This window comes from Pteropus vampyrus, unplaced genomic scaffold, assembly GCF_000151845.1.
Source record: "Pteropus vampyrus isolate Shadow unplaced genomic scaffold, Pvam_2.0 Scaffold92, whole genome shotgun sequence".
Taxonomy (NCBI): Eukaryota; Metazoa; Chordata; class Mammalia; order Chiroptera; family Pteropodidae; genus Pteropus; species Pteropus vampyrus.
Genome location: NW_011888873.1, coordinates 3,691,273 through 3,707,847, shown reverse-complemented (window position 1 = coordinate 3,707,847; position 16,575 = coordinate 3,691,273). Strand labels below are relative to the sequence as shown.

Sequence of the window (16,575 nt, the reverse complement as noted above, 5' to 3'; positions counted from 1 at the left end):
CTTAGCATAGTTTGCAGCACAATTTAACAGTCAGTAAATGGTAGTTATGATTAATACTACTGTATATAGTTGGGATCAATGGATTGAGCAAGGGGAGAGGAGCAGATGGACGAAGGAGAGAGGAAGGATGTTGTAAATGAGGCACTGCTTACATTGCTTCTTTCTCAAAAGGTAGCCTCTGGATTATTCGGAGAATTTCTTCAAAAGCTGCAAACACATGTAGGACATACTAGGACCGCCACCATAGTACTTTTAATCATAGTACTTTTTATTCAGCAGTTATTAAGCATCTCTTATGAACCAGGCAATCAAAATACGATTAGCATGGCCACGGAGTTTTCATTTCCAACAGGGAAGGTTTATACATTAGGTCCCTGTGTCTGTCTATTCGTAAAGCCATATATTTTCATGGAATCTCTTAAATGGCGTTATCACAGCTAGTTCTCTATTTTTCTCTTCTTTTACGTTTACCCTGGTGTTCATACTCCTAGATTTTGCCCATGAGAAGTATTCTGGGCAGGGAAAGGGAAATCAGAGAACTAGAGGAGATGGAGGAGGGCTGCCCATAATTTTGCAACATAAGCAGATGAGGCAACAACATGTAAGTAGAATTTCCAAAAAGTTGCTATTTCTTCCTAATTAGGGATTTAAAACGGTACAAGACTACACATTAATCAGAGTCACTCCTAAGGGGCGTTAGAACCCAGGTCCATTACATAGGGGTACAGGCAAGAGCAAGTCATTTCGTGTCCACCTCCACCCATCTTCTCCAAAATGCAAAGGGGAAAAATATGGTAAATAGGGGCCTTGAAAGAGAAAGAATTCTTTTTTAAAAGAAGCACCTTAAGGGGAATGCGTAAAAAGGATACAGTACAAGTCATTTGCTTTGGTGATAAGGGAGGTTTATGGGCTAATCATGTAATAAAAATATTTTGGATGAGCTGAACCTTTCTCTCGCATCTAAAATTTCGCCGAGCCTTTGCCCACCTGTACTGGCAGGTAGACCAAGACCTCCAGTTCATGGGCTTGCCACCTGAGCAGATGTTTCATTGCGTTCTGGGGATGACTGTTTGTCTGAATATATTTTGAAAGAGAGACAATTAAGGCCAAGAATTAGCCCTGTTTAAAAGACACTCACATTCTGCCATTTAAGGTAGATCTACCTAGCATTTTTTCAAGGAAGCCACGTAGAAGAAATCGAAAACTGGTAGTAATACCCTGTGGTTTGGGGGAAAGAAGTCGCCTTTTAAATTTATATTTGGTCAGGAATGATTGCATAGTATTTCTACAATCCTTTCATCAGTTCTCCTATTGAAAAAAAAAAAATTGTTTCTATGTCTTCAAGAAGAGGCATGACATCGTGATTAAGAGCAAGCCGCAGACAGAGCCAGGCAGCCTGGATTGCTAGCCTACGACCTGGCACCAATTGCCTGTCTCTCCTCTCCTCAGTTTCTTCATCCATATTTACTCTATCAACTGTATTTACATCATAGGATGATGGTGAAGATTAAACGAGAGTCATATAAAACACTTAGGACAGAACTATCTGATACGACGTAAGCCAGTATCATTATCTTCAGGGATCAAAGTACTTCAGATGTGTTCCCTGGATTATTCTGAACCCGGTCTGAACCAGGAGAAAAAGACCTGGGCCAGAGTTAGAAACTTGGAAATCATTACTACATCAACCAGGTGTTCATAATCTGCAAGTTATGGAACTAGAGCTCACGTAAGAGCTGAAATCATAGGCAGCACCTTGTGTTTGTGAGCACGTGTGCATTGCTTCTGGCGGGACAATCCACAACTCTCACCATTTTTCTCAGAGATCTGAGACGCCAACAAGATTAAGAATCACTGTCTTATAGGAAATACAGTAATACTCACCCTCTATGTTCCACATGGGTCTCCTTAAAAGATAAATAATTGAAACTCCAAGGAACGTATTTTATGAATACAACATTTTACTGGAGAATAGTTTTTAAAGGGCTCCATTTTATATGTCTGGTACTCATTTTTATAAGAGTTTTCTTCTATAAAACAAATTTAAAACTTCTTATAGATCTAATAAGAATGACTCTTCAGTGTCAGAACACGCTCGTTAGTTTTCAGTCCTTTTTTGCAACTTAATGTTAATTTCAGCATTTGTTAGGCATATTAATTTTTAAATATACTGTATTTTTACGATTATTGTTCCTAATGGCTTCTTACAACATGCCTGCATTTTTCTGATTATTTCCTGTAGTGGCTTATATAATGATGTTTTTATTGTTGCAGGTATTATTTTTAATAATTATTCGAACGTCATGTATCGACATCTCCCTTTAACATCTTCATTATTTAGAACCAGGCTTTTGTGGTATTGCCAGAAAGTTTACTTTTCAAGGCCAAGATGTAGGTGGTAGTTTTTCCCTCTTTCTGTCTTAAACTATCAGCCTCACAGTTCTCTCCTGTGATATAAAATGCAAATGACAAACCTTGGTATCTTTTTCTCAGTGCAGATATTTTTCTTATGGTTAGTTTTTAACTTTTTGCAAAACTTGTGTTTATTTTTAATATTTAAAGTGTTATGTAAATTTTAAACTGCCGTATATTTTAAATGTATTTTCTAATTTCAGCTTCACTTTCGACGTTCTCTTGACTCGGTGACAAACCTACCTTTACCTGTAATCAATCCACTGTTTTGTATAATTGATTGTTTGCTAAAATAACGGGATTAGCTAAATTAGAAATAATTTATTCCTACTTTAAAACTACTAATCCAGATCAGAATTAATTATATTCCTTGTTTTGGTTGTATTCATTGAAGTGGACCTGATGTGAAAGCAAAAGGCTTATTACTCTTCAGCTGTGATCGGTGTCATTAATTTTCATAATCTAAGAAAATTCCCTCAGAAACACTGCCCCGTCTGAATCCGAAATGCCAGAATTTTTTATGAGCTATTAATAAGGGGCTCTACTAAATTGTATAATGTTTAGAAGGACTTAAGAAATTCTATGAATGATGTTATTCAATAATACATTTTTATTTTAATGTTTGAAAATGGAATTATTTTTATTAAATTATAATTTTAGAGTAGTGCCTAAGACAGTTTCTTCCTTACCTTAATCTCCCCTGTAATATATTGTCAATTAGCTCTGTTTATTTTTAAATGCAATTCAAAAACCTCTAATGGAATCCTGTGGCAAAGAGAAGAATCCTTTTATATACACAGTACAGATGTGTCAGAACCACTTATGGTTTTGTTTACACGCATGACAAAACTACGAGGCCTGAGTGGCTCAACTGAAAGTTACAGTTTAAATCATTCTGCTAAGAGTTCTGCTATCACTTGCATATGTCAGTAATGAAAAATAATCAACATAAGTGTCTTTGAAAAGCAATTTTAGATCATTAAAGATGTATGAATTTTGACGAAGCAAGAAGATTTGAAGCTTATTGAGAAAATGTTTGGTCTCTGCGTTGAATGAAGGGAGGGAGGTATTTATGCCTCTGTTCAAGAGGAAAGGTTTAACCTAATTATCACCTCAGGAAAGATTAAATGGACAGGTACAGTGAAAGATTCAGTCTTAATCTTGACTGTTCCTGCAAAGCTTTTGTGAGAAAACAGAGCCTATTTCCTGTATGAATCCTAAAAAGAAACAGGATCTTAGAACAGCTCATATTTCCTGGTGAACTAGATACAGCATTGTCCCTCTGACGTGTCGTCAAGGGCCATTAGGTAATCATTTTCTACCGAACTTACACACACTCTTTTCATAATATATTAAATTTTCTCCATTTGCTAAAGGATTCTCTATTTTATTCTTTTTTCCTTTATTTCTTATTTATTAACCATTGAAGTTTGACCATTTGTAAATATGCAAGTAACTCTCGAGAGAAGGTGAACGAAGCAGGATTTCTGTGGGTCTGCCTCTCAGGTTGAAGAAAGGCGGCAGCAAAACACACATAAATGGTTCCTCCGGGGCTTCTGGGTTGTGTCGCCCTTTCTGCCGTTCCACTGGATAACTCTTAGGAAACTACTGTGTTAAAAACAAACTTTTGAAAAATAGAATTATTTTCTTTTCTCTCCACTCCCCCAAAAGTTGGATAATGATAGACGTCATAGCTCTAAATATCTAAAATTCTTTAGCAATAAAGAATTGATTCCATTTGCTCTACTTAGCGAAGTAGTATCTCAAGAAGGATCAGGGCAGGTGCGTTGTAAACATTCTAGGAAAGGTAGTGTTAGTCGACCTGCGTACAGTGCTCAGTGTGTCCTGGAGTCGTGACTACATTTGCTAAAACGTGAATATATTGCATTTTTAGAAGCTATGAAGTGCATCTCTGTCGTGTGATGTGAGTCTCATGTCAGCTGCAGCTACTCGATTTGCATGTAAATTCTGAAAATTTCCTTGTCCCATGTGACATTTCTGAAATGTCTGTCTGTTCTTTTTTCCTTTTTAATTTCTCAAGCTCACTATTTGGATAAGATAGTTAAAGGTACTGTATACTTGCTCTTTGTTGACATATCTACATATATATCTATATAACCGTGTATTAGATTGCACTAGGTATGAAAATAGACTGTTTTTCATGCATACTTTGTAAATTATAAATCAGGCTTACATTATGTGAAATGCCTTGGATTTAAAGTATGGAGACTTAAATGTTTGTGTTTCATTTTTATAATTTTGGGTTATCACAGATTTCATTCCTATGTAAAAGGGCTTCACTAGAACCAAAAAACTGAAGATAACAGTACATTTGCTGTTTTTTGTTTATTATTTTTTGTTTTTGTTTTAAGATCTTCATTGTTGGCAATTCAGCTAATGAGCTTTAAACTCTAAATTAAAGAATCACAATTGTTCACTCTCTTATCACAGAATAAGAAATTGCCAATCTAAAGAAGATTCTGGTTAACATATGTTGAGAGAAATCTCATTTATCCTCATGTAGCAACTTCATTGGCTTTTCCTAAATGTTTCAAAATACGTGTGATATCATAATTCGTTTTGTTATTTTCTAAAATACTACAAAATACTATGCATTCTATAAAACAGAAATGATAACAGCACTCAACAGAAAACAGCAGATCCTCATGTCTTCAGTTATCGTAGAAAGAGATGAAAAATATTTTTTCAGAAAATTCCCTTTCCCTTTCTCTTCAGATTATCTATTTTCTATTCCTTGTTTGTGCTTTTCATTAGAATATGAAAATATTCATGGCAATATCCAGGCTTTCATATAATAACTTGTGTGTGCACGCAGTCAGCTGCTGCACCTCTTTGTCAGTGGGGCAATTAAATCTTTCTTTTTTCATTCAAATCAAAACAAAAACATCCATAAAGAAAATTCACCTTTTATGTATTGAATAATCTATAAATGTAGACAGAAATTGTCTGAAAGAAAAGAAGGAGCAAAATTAATCTCATTCTGACCTGATGGTATCCATAAGTATAATTTTATTATACCCCGCCACAAGAGACTGTCAAAATATTCTTCTTTCTGTTAACTCTAATCTTAAGAGACAAAACATCTCTTTGAGATATTTTCATTTCGAGTTTCTCAGTGGAGGAGGGGAAGCCAATATATGAATAATTCTATTAATACAGGCTTAAAATAAGCATCTTTAAACAGATTGTTCCCTTAAATTTTGTCACCAGAACAAGAGTAGCATTCCAATTACAAGAAGCTGTATAACCCCAGTTGCTGTAGCATTATTTTTACCAATATATATTTTATACCAAATTACAAATAATTCTGTCCAAAGAGATCTGATTAATAGCCAATTATTCTTTCAGTTTTAGAGCATTTATATCCTTGTTTCTGTCAGTGTCATATCAAACTCATAGACAAGAACACCAGAATCTACCTAAGTGTCATCCTCATAAACAGATCATGTTGGCTGCATGCCAGATATCATCAGTAAAAAGTGGCAAAATTGTTTTTTTTCTTTAAATGTCATGTTAGACTGAAACAATTATAGATTTTGGATATATTAAATTATTTTAATTGTTTCCCAAATTTTCCCTCCTTGCCCATAAAAGCAGACAAGATAGGATATAAAGGTAACAGCATAAAAGCCTTAGGGAGATTGTCACAAAATATCACTCTTCGCTATCTGTCTTGAAGCACGTCACTACCGTGTTTTTGTTCAGTCTATCAATGTTTTATTGTGGTCCTTATGGTATTTCATTTTGTCCGTCCTAAGTAATCAAATATGCACAGCTACTACATTTAGTTGGAAATCCTGTCAGTCCTGTCCCATCCGTATGCAGCCTGAATCCTAATGTTTGTTAGAATAGATGCTAAGCTGCTTCACTATTTCCTGGGCTTTGCTTATTCTGTGACAAGGAATGTACTCTTGGCATAAAGTATAGTCATTGATACTGGCCTATACTTTGTGCAATTATTTAATGCACTGTAATTTCACATGAATATACGGCAACTCTGAGGCCAGATAAAATTAATGTTCTCTTTTTAACATCATTCATATCCTCATACCCACTTTCATGCTTTTGAATTTAGAGGGAATTTTTTAAAGCAACAAGGTGCTTTAAGAAGGTATGTCCTAAAGAGTGGCCAGTATTGATTACAACAGATTAAAAATCTATACCAGGGATTCTGAAATTATCTTGTTGAGGTGATTTTTCACACCATACAATCAACCGATCAACCTTGTTGCTTTGCTAAAGAAAAAAAATTTAAGTTAATTTTGTCTGGCCTGAAGCTATTTAGTGGGTTGTTGCATATATTTCTGTCCTGCGCAGGTAAGTGGTGTCTCAAGGGTCAGGCCAATCAAAGATGCCACTTGGATAAGAATTAGATTCCTTAGATAATGTTGCTGTTTCTATCCATGTGCAATTACAGTATTTGTGCTGTTTATAAAGGCCTGTTCCCACTCAGTGTCCCTTATCTGTTTATTTTAGGCGCGAAAACTTTCAATACTCAAATCCCTTGTTTTCCTTCTTTGTCTCTTTCGACAGAGGGTTGTCCCGGCCTGTGCAACAGCAATGGAAGATGTACGCTGGACCAAAACGGCTGGCATTGTGTTTGCCAGCCGGGGTGGAGAGGAGCAGGATGCGATGTGGCCATGGAGACTCTCTGCACAGATAGCAAGGACAATGAAGGAGGTAGGAAATGCCGAGCATGAAGACGAGTGCGTGCCAGAACGCAGGTTCACGGGGTGCAGCGAGGGCAAGAGTCGTCTGTTGCCAAAAAAATTTCGGTCCCATTAGGTTTGATGGATTGAAAAATGTATGAGTGCTTGATAGAATGATTTTGCTCCCTATTTTCCCTGAAACAAATGTGAGATCATTATCATTCAGGGAAAAGACAGGGTAAACAAGCTACTGTATAATGTACATTGTCCTCTGTTCCTTTTCCTAATCTCCAGGTGACGATTGTCCTCGTCACAGTACTTAGGGCCCTGTGAGTTGGGAGCTCTAAAGCAGTATATTTTAATAACTAAACAATTCAAAAGATGCAAGGTATTTTCCAAGCTCTGCTGTTGAAAGGAATGGATGACAAAGTAAAACAGTAACAGAAACGGTCCCCTTGAAGCTGTATTTCCAATGTCTTTTTATCCTTAACTTTACATGCTGTTAAGAAAAGATTGTCATATTCCACCCAGTGTAAGCCCTGAGTTAAGAAATAATTATTTTCCCCATTGTTCACATCCTCCATGCTACTATATTTTAATTTCAAAGGATGAGAGCGAGAGTTGCCAGCTACTTCCCTGGTGATGGAGTAGTTGACCCGAGAGCTGCTCGGTTTGGCATGCCTTTAGGACGGTTTTTAGAAAGGGTTCAGCTCCCAGCTGGGCCTCTGTGGTCACTCGCTCTGGGGGTTAGGATGTGTTTCCCTACCCCCTCCTTCATTCCCCCTGCTCTTTGGGGACTGTCCTTATGGGCAGTCGAATGTTGGTCCAGAATACAGGGTTTGGAGTCAGACCTTCACTCCACCTCGTAGGACTTATGTGACCTTACACAAGATTCCGATCTCTTCAAACTTCATTTGCTTCGCCTGTAAAGTAGAAATATGAGAGGTTGTGAAAGGATTAAATGAGAGAATATATGGAAAGTATTTAGCGTATTACGAGGCATATGGTATGTTGTATGTAGCAGCGATTATTATCCACTTTTCCTTTTTTTGCTGTCACAAGTGGTCACTTGACTACTTGCAATTCATAGAAAGCGGTCAGAGATCGAACAGTATTTTCCTTTCTACATAGGGTAGACCTAATTACTGTTCTCTTGGAAGCAGAGGGACCAGAATCAGTCCTCAACCTTCCCATTCCCCACACACACACACACACATGCACATACACACACATACACCTGTGCATGCACACTCACACTTGCTACCTAAACCGAGTCATTCTCAAACCAAATGTTTGTGTCTCATCTTCCTGACCAGAAGCTGCAATTCTCCACTTTGGTTTCAAGCAGAAGCGTTCACTATTTTCTCTATTTTCTTTTAACCTGTACTATTAAAAAACTTGAACCACAAATTCTAAGCTAAAGCCTCCTTTCCTTTCTGCTCCTGAGAGATTTAGGAGATCCTTAGCCCTCACAGCTTTTCCTGCCTGATAGTACTTTGTTGTCCCCACACCTGGTAATCTCAAGCTGTATAGAAATGGTGGCATCCATCGTCCCCCAGCCACAGCCCAGATGGCAACTTTCCTCATTACTGTCCCCTTAGAAGGCCCTGCCCCATTGTTTCTTGTTGCCGAGAGTGTTGCTTTCTCCCTGAGCACAGATTTCAGAGTTTGTCTTCAAAAAGGGGATTACAGTGAGTAGGTTACAAGCTCTCTCAGAGGGAAGCAAACTGCTGGGCCCGGTCTGCAGAGATGCTGTGGAGTAATGTAGGAGCTAATCAACTCTTTAGTATTGTTATCAGCTAAGGAGATTTTTCCCTTTCCTCAAAATTTATCAGCTGTGAATTGGCCTCCTTCCCCCTTTGTTTATTCTTATTAGCATGGAACTGTGCTATCTCTAGGCATTCCTCTCCGAGGGAAAATCTGAGCGGATAGAAGACCTGTGGTTTCTCTGCTTATCTCATATAATTTGTATTCCTGTCCCTAACCGAATTTTGTTGATCTTCTAAGAAGGAATCTCAGTGCCATCTTCGTTGTACCCTGAAATTGTAACCTAGGTGCCTTATAACCCGAGTTGGGGGCTTCTTTGAACTTAGGCATGGGCTACATGTGCAGAGATGATGTTTGCCACATCAAACCCCAAATCAAGACACATAATCTGGCAACTAAGGACATCATTATTCTTTATATGAGGACAATAGAACAGAATGTTTAATATAAGGACAATACCTGAAATACTGTGACATATGGTAATTGTACCATTATAGATCCATTGTCTAAATTGAGTTTGGTGTGAAACTGGTGAAATCGCCAGAAAGTAGCTAAGTAATTTGATTTAACACATCAAGTAACTAAGGAGGAAGAGAGGATTAAAACGTTGATTTGGCCCTACTCTCAAATTAAACATGTGCCATATAAATAAATAGTTACTAGTCTAGGCTGAGCAACTTTGTAGAACACAATCTTTGGACAAAAAAAAAAAAAAATGAAATTTCTTACTAATCCCAGAACTGAATAAGATATATAAAAAGTTTTTAGAAAGAACGGTTATATATGGGGATATAGTTAAATATTTTTTCCTAGACCAAGCATCTTCTTTCCCCTACAAAACATACTTTCCTTTACCAAATCCAGTTTCTACCCTCCCCGCCACCCCCATCTCCTCTGTCTAAGCCTAAAGATCCTCAAACTCTGGATTTTGCTAACTAGGTGTCCCTCTTTGCTCATAGATTCCTGGCTCCCCTTTGTGTCCCTGAAATCCAGCCTTAGAAGAGAATTCTTTATATGGAATAGGAGAAACAATAAAGTAGATCGAAGGAACTTACTTTAGCCACTCTCTTAACACTTCCACAGCCCTAAAAAGTAAACCTCTTGTCCAGCTGGGCCTTGTTTCTTAAGGGCTCAAATAAATAGCTGCTGTGTATGCAGGATCACTCTAGCTTTTCAGAACTAAAGGAGAGCTTTCCCTCACCCCAATAAAGGCCCTGACAGTGACTTCTACTCTATATGGACTCAACAAGGTGCCTCCCCCATCCACTTCTCAAACCTAGCCCCAGGTATCAGACAGAGGCTGTCGGAGCCACTTATTTGGACAAAGGCAGGCAATGGAATAGTAGATTTTTAAATCACACAGTAGAAGTCAGAAACAAATAGTCACTAGACCAGGTGATTGCAGATAACGTCTCCCAATGGGCATGTAGACACTTTGGGAAGAACTACAAGATATCCTATCATATCGAGAAAGTTTTCAGAGCAAATGATCAACAGTACATTCCTAGAACTGGCTTATAAATATTTCGTCTTCAACTTCATTTTTACCTACAACGTCAGCCTCCCTCTAGATTGAGCCATTTCTTGTTCAGATCCCAGAACTTACTCTGATGGTGAAGCACCAAGACCAGAGGAAAGACAGGTGAAGAGATGGGAACTGGTCCCTATCAAATGCTGTGTGGTAGGAGTGGGGTTTAAGACAGTGACCCTGAGGCCCAGTCTGTCTCAGCCCACTGAGAGGCTTTCACTTCTCGACAAGGACATTTTTTCTATTCTCAAAGATTCTATTTGTTATTTCCACCAGGAAAGATTCTTTGGTTGCACATGATCAAAACTCCACTCAAATAATCTTAAGCTCTAAAAAAATAAATAAATTATTAGCTTATGTAACCGAAAATTTCAGAGAGCGTTGCATCTAGGTTTTCAAACAATGATAGCAGAAATCTGGGTGAATTCATTTGTCAAGTCTGCTTTATTCTGTGTTAGCACCATTCTCTGTCTCTCTCCCAAAATGACCACGACCAGCCCTAAGTTTACATTCCTCCAGCGTAACAACCCCAGTATGAGGAAGACATTTTTTTCTGTGGTTACCTGAGGCCTAGACCTGGGGCTGACTCTCATCAGTCTGAATTAGGTCACCTACCCAAAGGAAAATTGAAGTTCTGTCACCAGAAGAAAGTGGTATGGATGCTAGGTAGGCAGAAAAACAGATTTTACTATAGGAATATCTATAGCTGCCCATAGCATTTAGTGTTAGTATAGCCAGACGGTATACTTGAATAACTATTTCATATGGCTTTATTACTTTCAGGAGAAATCTTCTATTCTCTTATCTCTTCCCTTTTCCCAAAATTACAGCCTTCTCACTTGAGAACCAGAAAACCAGTGCATAACCTCTGATGTGCTTTCCATGCCCCAGATTGGCAAGTCAGCCATCCACTTCTCTCTCTATAGTTTTATATGTATCATTGCTTTTACCTAGCCTGCCTGATAAGAATCTCATTCAACAGGGGTTTCTTGACTTTAAATAGCTTCCCATATGGTGGTCCCTCTATGCAAGCGTCAAAATGCAACAGCTTGCCAGAGACTATTTTTATAGAAACTTGACATACTTATTAACAAGATGATTTCTCCAAAATACATTATCTCTGGCAGTTGTTACCATGTTCCTATCTTTCTTCTCATTAGAGAGATCTAATCGAAGTTCCCTTTGACATCTTGCTTCCCTGACTGGTCCTCCAGGGATAGCCCCCTTGTGGGTGAGTGCCTGAGGCATAGCACTCAAGCCCTTTCCTGAAGATTAGATGGTCGAGGGCACAAGACTGATTAAAGCCTTATACTAAACTTTGTGCAGGAATACTGGAATGCCAGAATATAAATCCTGCCAGGAATGATACATCATATTTGTAAGTAGATAGAGTTATTGTTGGTCCTTCAGACTTATGACTTGGTGGGGATATGTCAAGAAGATATGTCAAGGTAAAACAGGCTTTTTCAGAAGTCTTTGGAGGCCGATGATAGTAGAGGTAGAGAAGAAAGCACAATTCGTTTGAGGTTATTTGGAAATTAGAAAGAAACAGTCATGAGAGAATATGCAAATGGAAAGTTCAAACTGCAAGAAAAAGTAAGAATGCACAAGAGGTAAAACAGAGGAGCAAAAAAAATGAATGAAATTGTAGTGTAAGTATCAGAATGAGTAGGATGAATGTAGAGGCCATCTAAGTTTGGAGACTACAAAGTGAAAATAAGGAAATATTTGAAAATAGATTTTTTTTTAAAGTTCTAGAAAAAGGATGAGACTACTGCGTTCTCCAAAAACATATTTAAAAATAAAAATTAAATAAATAAAATGAGAATAACAGAACTGGGAAGAGAGAGGAAAAATTATTAGGAATGAAGGAAGAGAAGGAGGGAAAGAAGAAGGCAAGAAAGAAAGGAGGGAGGGAGGGAGGGAAGGAAGGAGAGAGGAAAAGAGGAAGGGAAATTATAAGAGACCATACGTACTTCCCAAAAAGAATTCAGATATCAGAACCTAAAGTGGCAGTCAGAGTCTCAGAGCATCGAAATGTATTTTGCTGGTAGAGATGATTTGGGGAGTGGGAGGAATGACTATGATTTTAAAAGACCCTACTGGATCTGACTTCAGGAAGGAGGCTCAGGTTAGTCTGAAGCCTTTTGCTATTCACAGAATTTTTAGAACATAGTCAATTCCATTCTAGGAAAAAGAAATCCAGCTTGTGCTCTCAGAGACAAAGGACCCCATGAGCTTCCCAATAGTACACAAGTAATATAGGATTTTAGCACTTTTTCGAATGAATTTTAGAAGGGGTGGAAAATCAGAGCCACACAGGCTAGAACTAAAATCTCTCCTATACTTTATACCCACTACCATTAGCTGCCACCTCAAGCTTCAAATGTAGAAATGGGCCTTGCAGAGTATCTCTTTAGAAACTGGTCTCTCTGTTACATGTAGCTCCACGGTAAGAGCCTCTGAGTTAGTGGTAAGGGTTGTTACTAGCCATAATACATAGATTTTACATTCTCATTGTCGTGAGTTAACTACTGTCAACAACTTGGTGAGCATACTTCTACTCTTCCAATGGATTTATATGTACATTTATGTTTTTAAATTTAAGTGGGATAGGTACTGATCTAAATTTGATTCTGCCAGAGAGAGTATCTTAGAGATTTTTTTCATTCCAATACATATAGGTCCATCGTGTTCTTTATAATAGAAACACGGCTGTACTAATTAATTTTACCACTACTACGTTAATAATAACTTAGTTTTTTTTTTTTTATTTTTTTGCTCCTAGTATAGAGACAAATCTGTAGTGAATCTGTGTCTGTGTATATCTGCATATAAATTTTTGTGCAAATGTACAAATATCTTTTCTGGATAGATTTTTAGAAGTGAAATTGCTAGGTCAAGGAGTACTTTAATTTTTAATTTTGATAGCTACTGCCAACTTGCCTTGTAAGTAGGTTTTACACTCTACATTTCATCAGTATGAGAGTGTTTATTTCCCTCTGTTCATAGTCCGTACATAATCATTGTACATAAACAAAATTGTCCAACAAAATGAAAAATATGAATTTTGTCTGACAGCTGAAAATGACTCCATTTTTATTGTTTTAATTTGCATTTCCCTAATTACTAGTTAGATCGATGATCTTTATATATGTTTCTTGACCATTTCTATTTCTTATTTTGCTAACTGCTTATTTATATTTCTCTTGCCTATTTCTTGCTGTTGAGTTGCTTGCCTTTTCCTTTTTAATTTTTAGGATTTCATTGTTTATTCCACTTATTCTTTATCAGGTGTGTTGCAGATGTTTTACCCCAGATTTTTACTTATCTTTTAAGCTTGTTTATGTTGTCTTTTGTCATGCAGAGATTTTCAATTGATATGAGATAAATGTTCATAATGTCTCATTCATGAATTCTGAGTCTTCATAAATAAGTAGAGCCTTTCCTTTTGTAAGATTACACATAGAATTTCATATAATTTCTTCTAATGCTTTTTTTATAATTTTGTGGATTGCTTAATGTCCAGTTAATCAAGAACATTTTTAAATATCTAGTGGAGTAAAAAATAAAGAGGAATCCAAGGAATCGCATAGTATCTAAGGGTAAGAAAAGGGCAGGAAAAGAAAACCAGTAGGTGTCTCTAACGTGCTTTTTATTTTGACCTGTTTAAACCTCACAATCCCTAGGAACTGAATTCATTCTTTTCTTCACTCAGCAACTATATTGTATGTCAACTTGGTGCCAAGAAGTATACTAGATGCTGGGGATACAACAGTAAACTAAATTATCCCTCAAGGAGCTTCGTGAGACCATTGCCTGAGCTGATTGCGAAAGGGAGTGGGGGTGGGGTGGGGAGTAAGAGTGGGTTCGAGGTCTCCAGGCAGAGGAAATAATAATCACAAAAGGTCTCATTAGCCACATTAAGGAGTTCCAACTACTCGGAAGGCAGCAGGGATCAAGTAAAGGGAGTATTTTAGTTAAAGAAATGAAATAATAATCAAATTTTATTTCTGCAAAGATTACTCTGATTAAAATGTAGAGAATGAATAGTTGGGACAAAATTAGAACTTGGGAAACCAAGCTATTGTTGAGATTTTGTCAAGAGGTGACCATGTTGGCCTGATGCAGAGTTTCAGTGAAATGAAGAGAAATAGACTGATTCAAGTGATATCTGGGGTGAAGAAAAGAAGGAACTGGTAATTGATTAGGTGCAGAGAAAAAGGAAGGGAGAAGAGGAAGAAAAGATGATAGCAGGTTTCTGCTTTGAGAACCTGGTTGGGTGGATGGTGGAACCATTCATTGATAGAGGCAGTATAGAAGCAGTAGCATGTTTAGAGAAGATCGCGTATGTTGTATTTTAAACACGTTAAGTATTTGATACCTGTGTGGCATCCAAGTGGAAATATCTTGAGGGCAGTTTGTGGATTTGGAGTTCAGGAGAATGATCACCCCGCAATCACTAGATGTGAACGTAGAGACTAAAGCCATCAAGAAAGCTGTTAGAGACAAAACAAGAAGATACAGAAAACCAAACATGATCTCAATAATGAAGAAATTAATTTCAAGCATATTACAGAATGATGACTTAAAAGAGGAATGAAAGGTATGCCTGTACACTTTAGAATTTTGAAGTCCACAGATGAAACATTGCATCAGAATTTCTACCTCTCCTTCTAGCTTGGAATGGAGAGAGGGCCTTCCAAATACTTTAGGAAAGGAGGGGTGGGCATTAATTATCTTTTGAGTAAAAAAGAAAATGCACTAAAAGGAAATTTATGACTTTTTATCCAGTCTGTAAATCAAGGTTTTGAAAAGCAAATTAAAGTATCCATAGCTGTGTGAAAGAAGGAAGTGAGAATTTTGACAAGCAGATCAAAGCCAGCCTCGAGGATTAACCTAGGAAAAGACTTGGACTCGGAAATTTTAATAATCTGGCAAAATGTGCCTTGTTTAAATTTGCCAGAAAAAAATACCAAGAACGATTTAAAGAACACAAGGAAATAGAGCAAGGTAGAAACTTTAAAGCAAGACCAGAGGTTGGCAAACTATGACCCTTGGGCCCAAACCTGGTTTTGTAAATTAAATTTTATTGGAACACACTCACACCCATTCATATACATATCGTTTAGGGCTGGGCTGTTTTAATGCTATAAAGGTAGAGTCTGACATTTGCAACAGAGACTGTGTGGCCCACAAAGCCTAAATATTTATTATCTGGCCCTTTACAAAATAAGTTTGCCAACCACTGTTAAAGTCCAATGAAAGCCTAAGGAAAGATGAGAACATGTTTAAAAATGAGAACTACAGCAGCGTTATTAAGGATCGAGTAAAAACATAAACTGTATTATCTACGTTACATCAAAGTACCTTACATTGCAAAGCTTAAACTAAAGAAAGGCTCTTAATTGATAATTAATATTATTATTCAGTGTTTGAATATTTCTGATTTTCTTGAGATTTTTTATGATTAATCCTATTAGATATGGCTTCTATGCCAATATAAATTTAAGCTTACCTGATATTCCTGAAACTAAAGTGGAATCTCGATGATTTTGAGAAGCTATTCCAGAAAGACAATTTTGCTACAGTATACATTTGGGCAAGTGGGTAATCAACTTACTAGATAGGCCTAGCCATATAAGTACAGACAAAGAATGAAAAATGTTTTCTCAAGTTATAGGAAGCCAGATTCATAACCATCCGTCACTTGCTTGGGCAAGTTACTGATAAACTCTGCAGAAAAATAACAAACAGTGTGTCCCTGCATCTTGGCTGTTGAAAATGAGATTTTTTTCTCTGATTGATGTTAGCAGAGAGGCTTGTAAAAATGCATTTCCAACTGATTAGTTCAGAAGGTGTCAATCTCATGCAGTTTTATGACCTGCAGACTACATGCCAGATGTACATTTGCTTTTTATAAACTAACAAAGATGAATGACTAAATTCAAGTATTCCTCTTTGGCAACTGTATCAAATACTGCCTAAAGGAAGACACAGTAGGAGTATCCTGGGGGTGAGAAGCTGATGAGGGGCATTTAACCCTTAATTTACCAGATTAGTGGAGAGAAAACATAATACAGTATTTGGAAGTACTTTCTTTATTGTGTAGTGTCTACTTATGTAAAAGAATAAATATCAGGGGAAAACACGAAAGAATATCAAATATTTGTGTTAGATTCTTCTCCCAAGCACATG

General features: G+C 37.2%; 1 protein-coding gene across 1 annotated transcript in view; it reads left to right on the top strand.

The window, feature by feature from the left end:
- Positions 1-16,575, top strand: part of TENM3 (teneurin transmembrane protein 3) — a 426,084-nt gene that overhangs the window by 345,831 nt on the left and 63,678 nt on the right. The window contains exon 12 of the mRNA XM_023532882.1: positions 6,967-7,113. Within this exon, the coding sequence (XP_023388650.1) occupies positions 6,967-7,113 (147 nt within the window). The remainder of the gene's footprint in view (positions 1-6,966; positions 7,114-16,575) is intronic.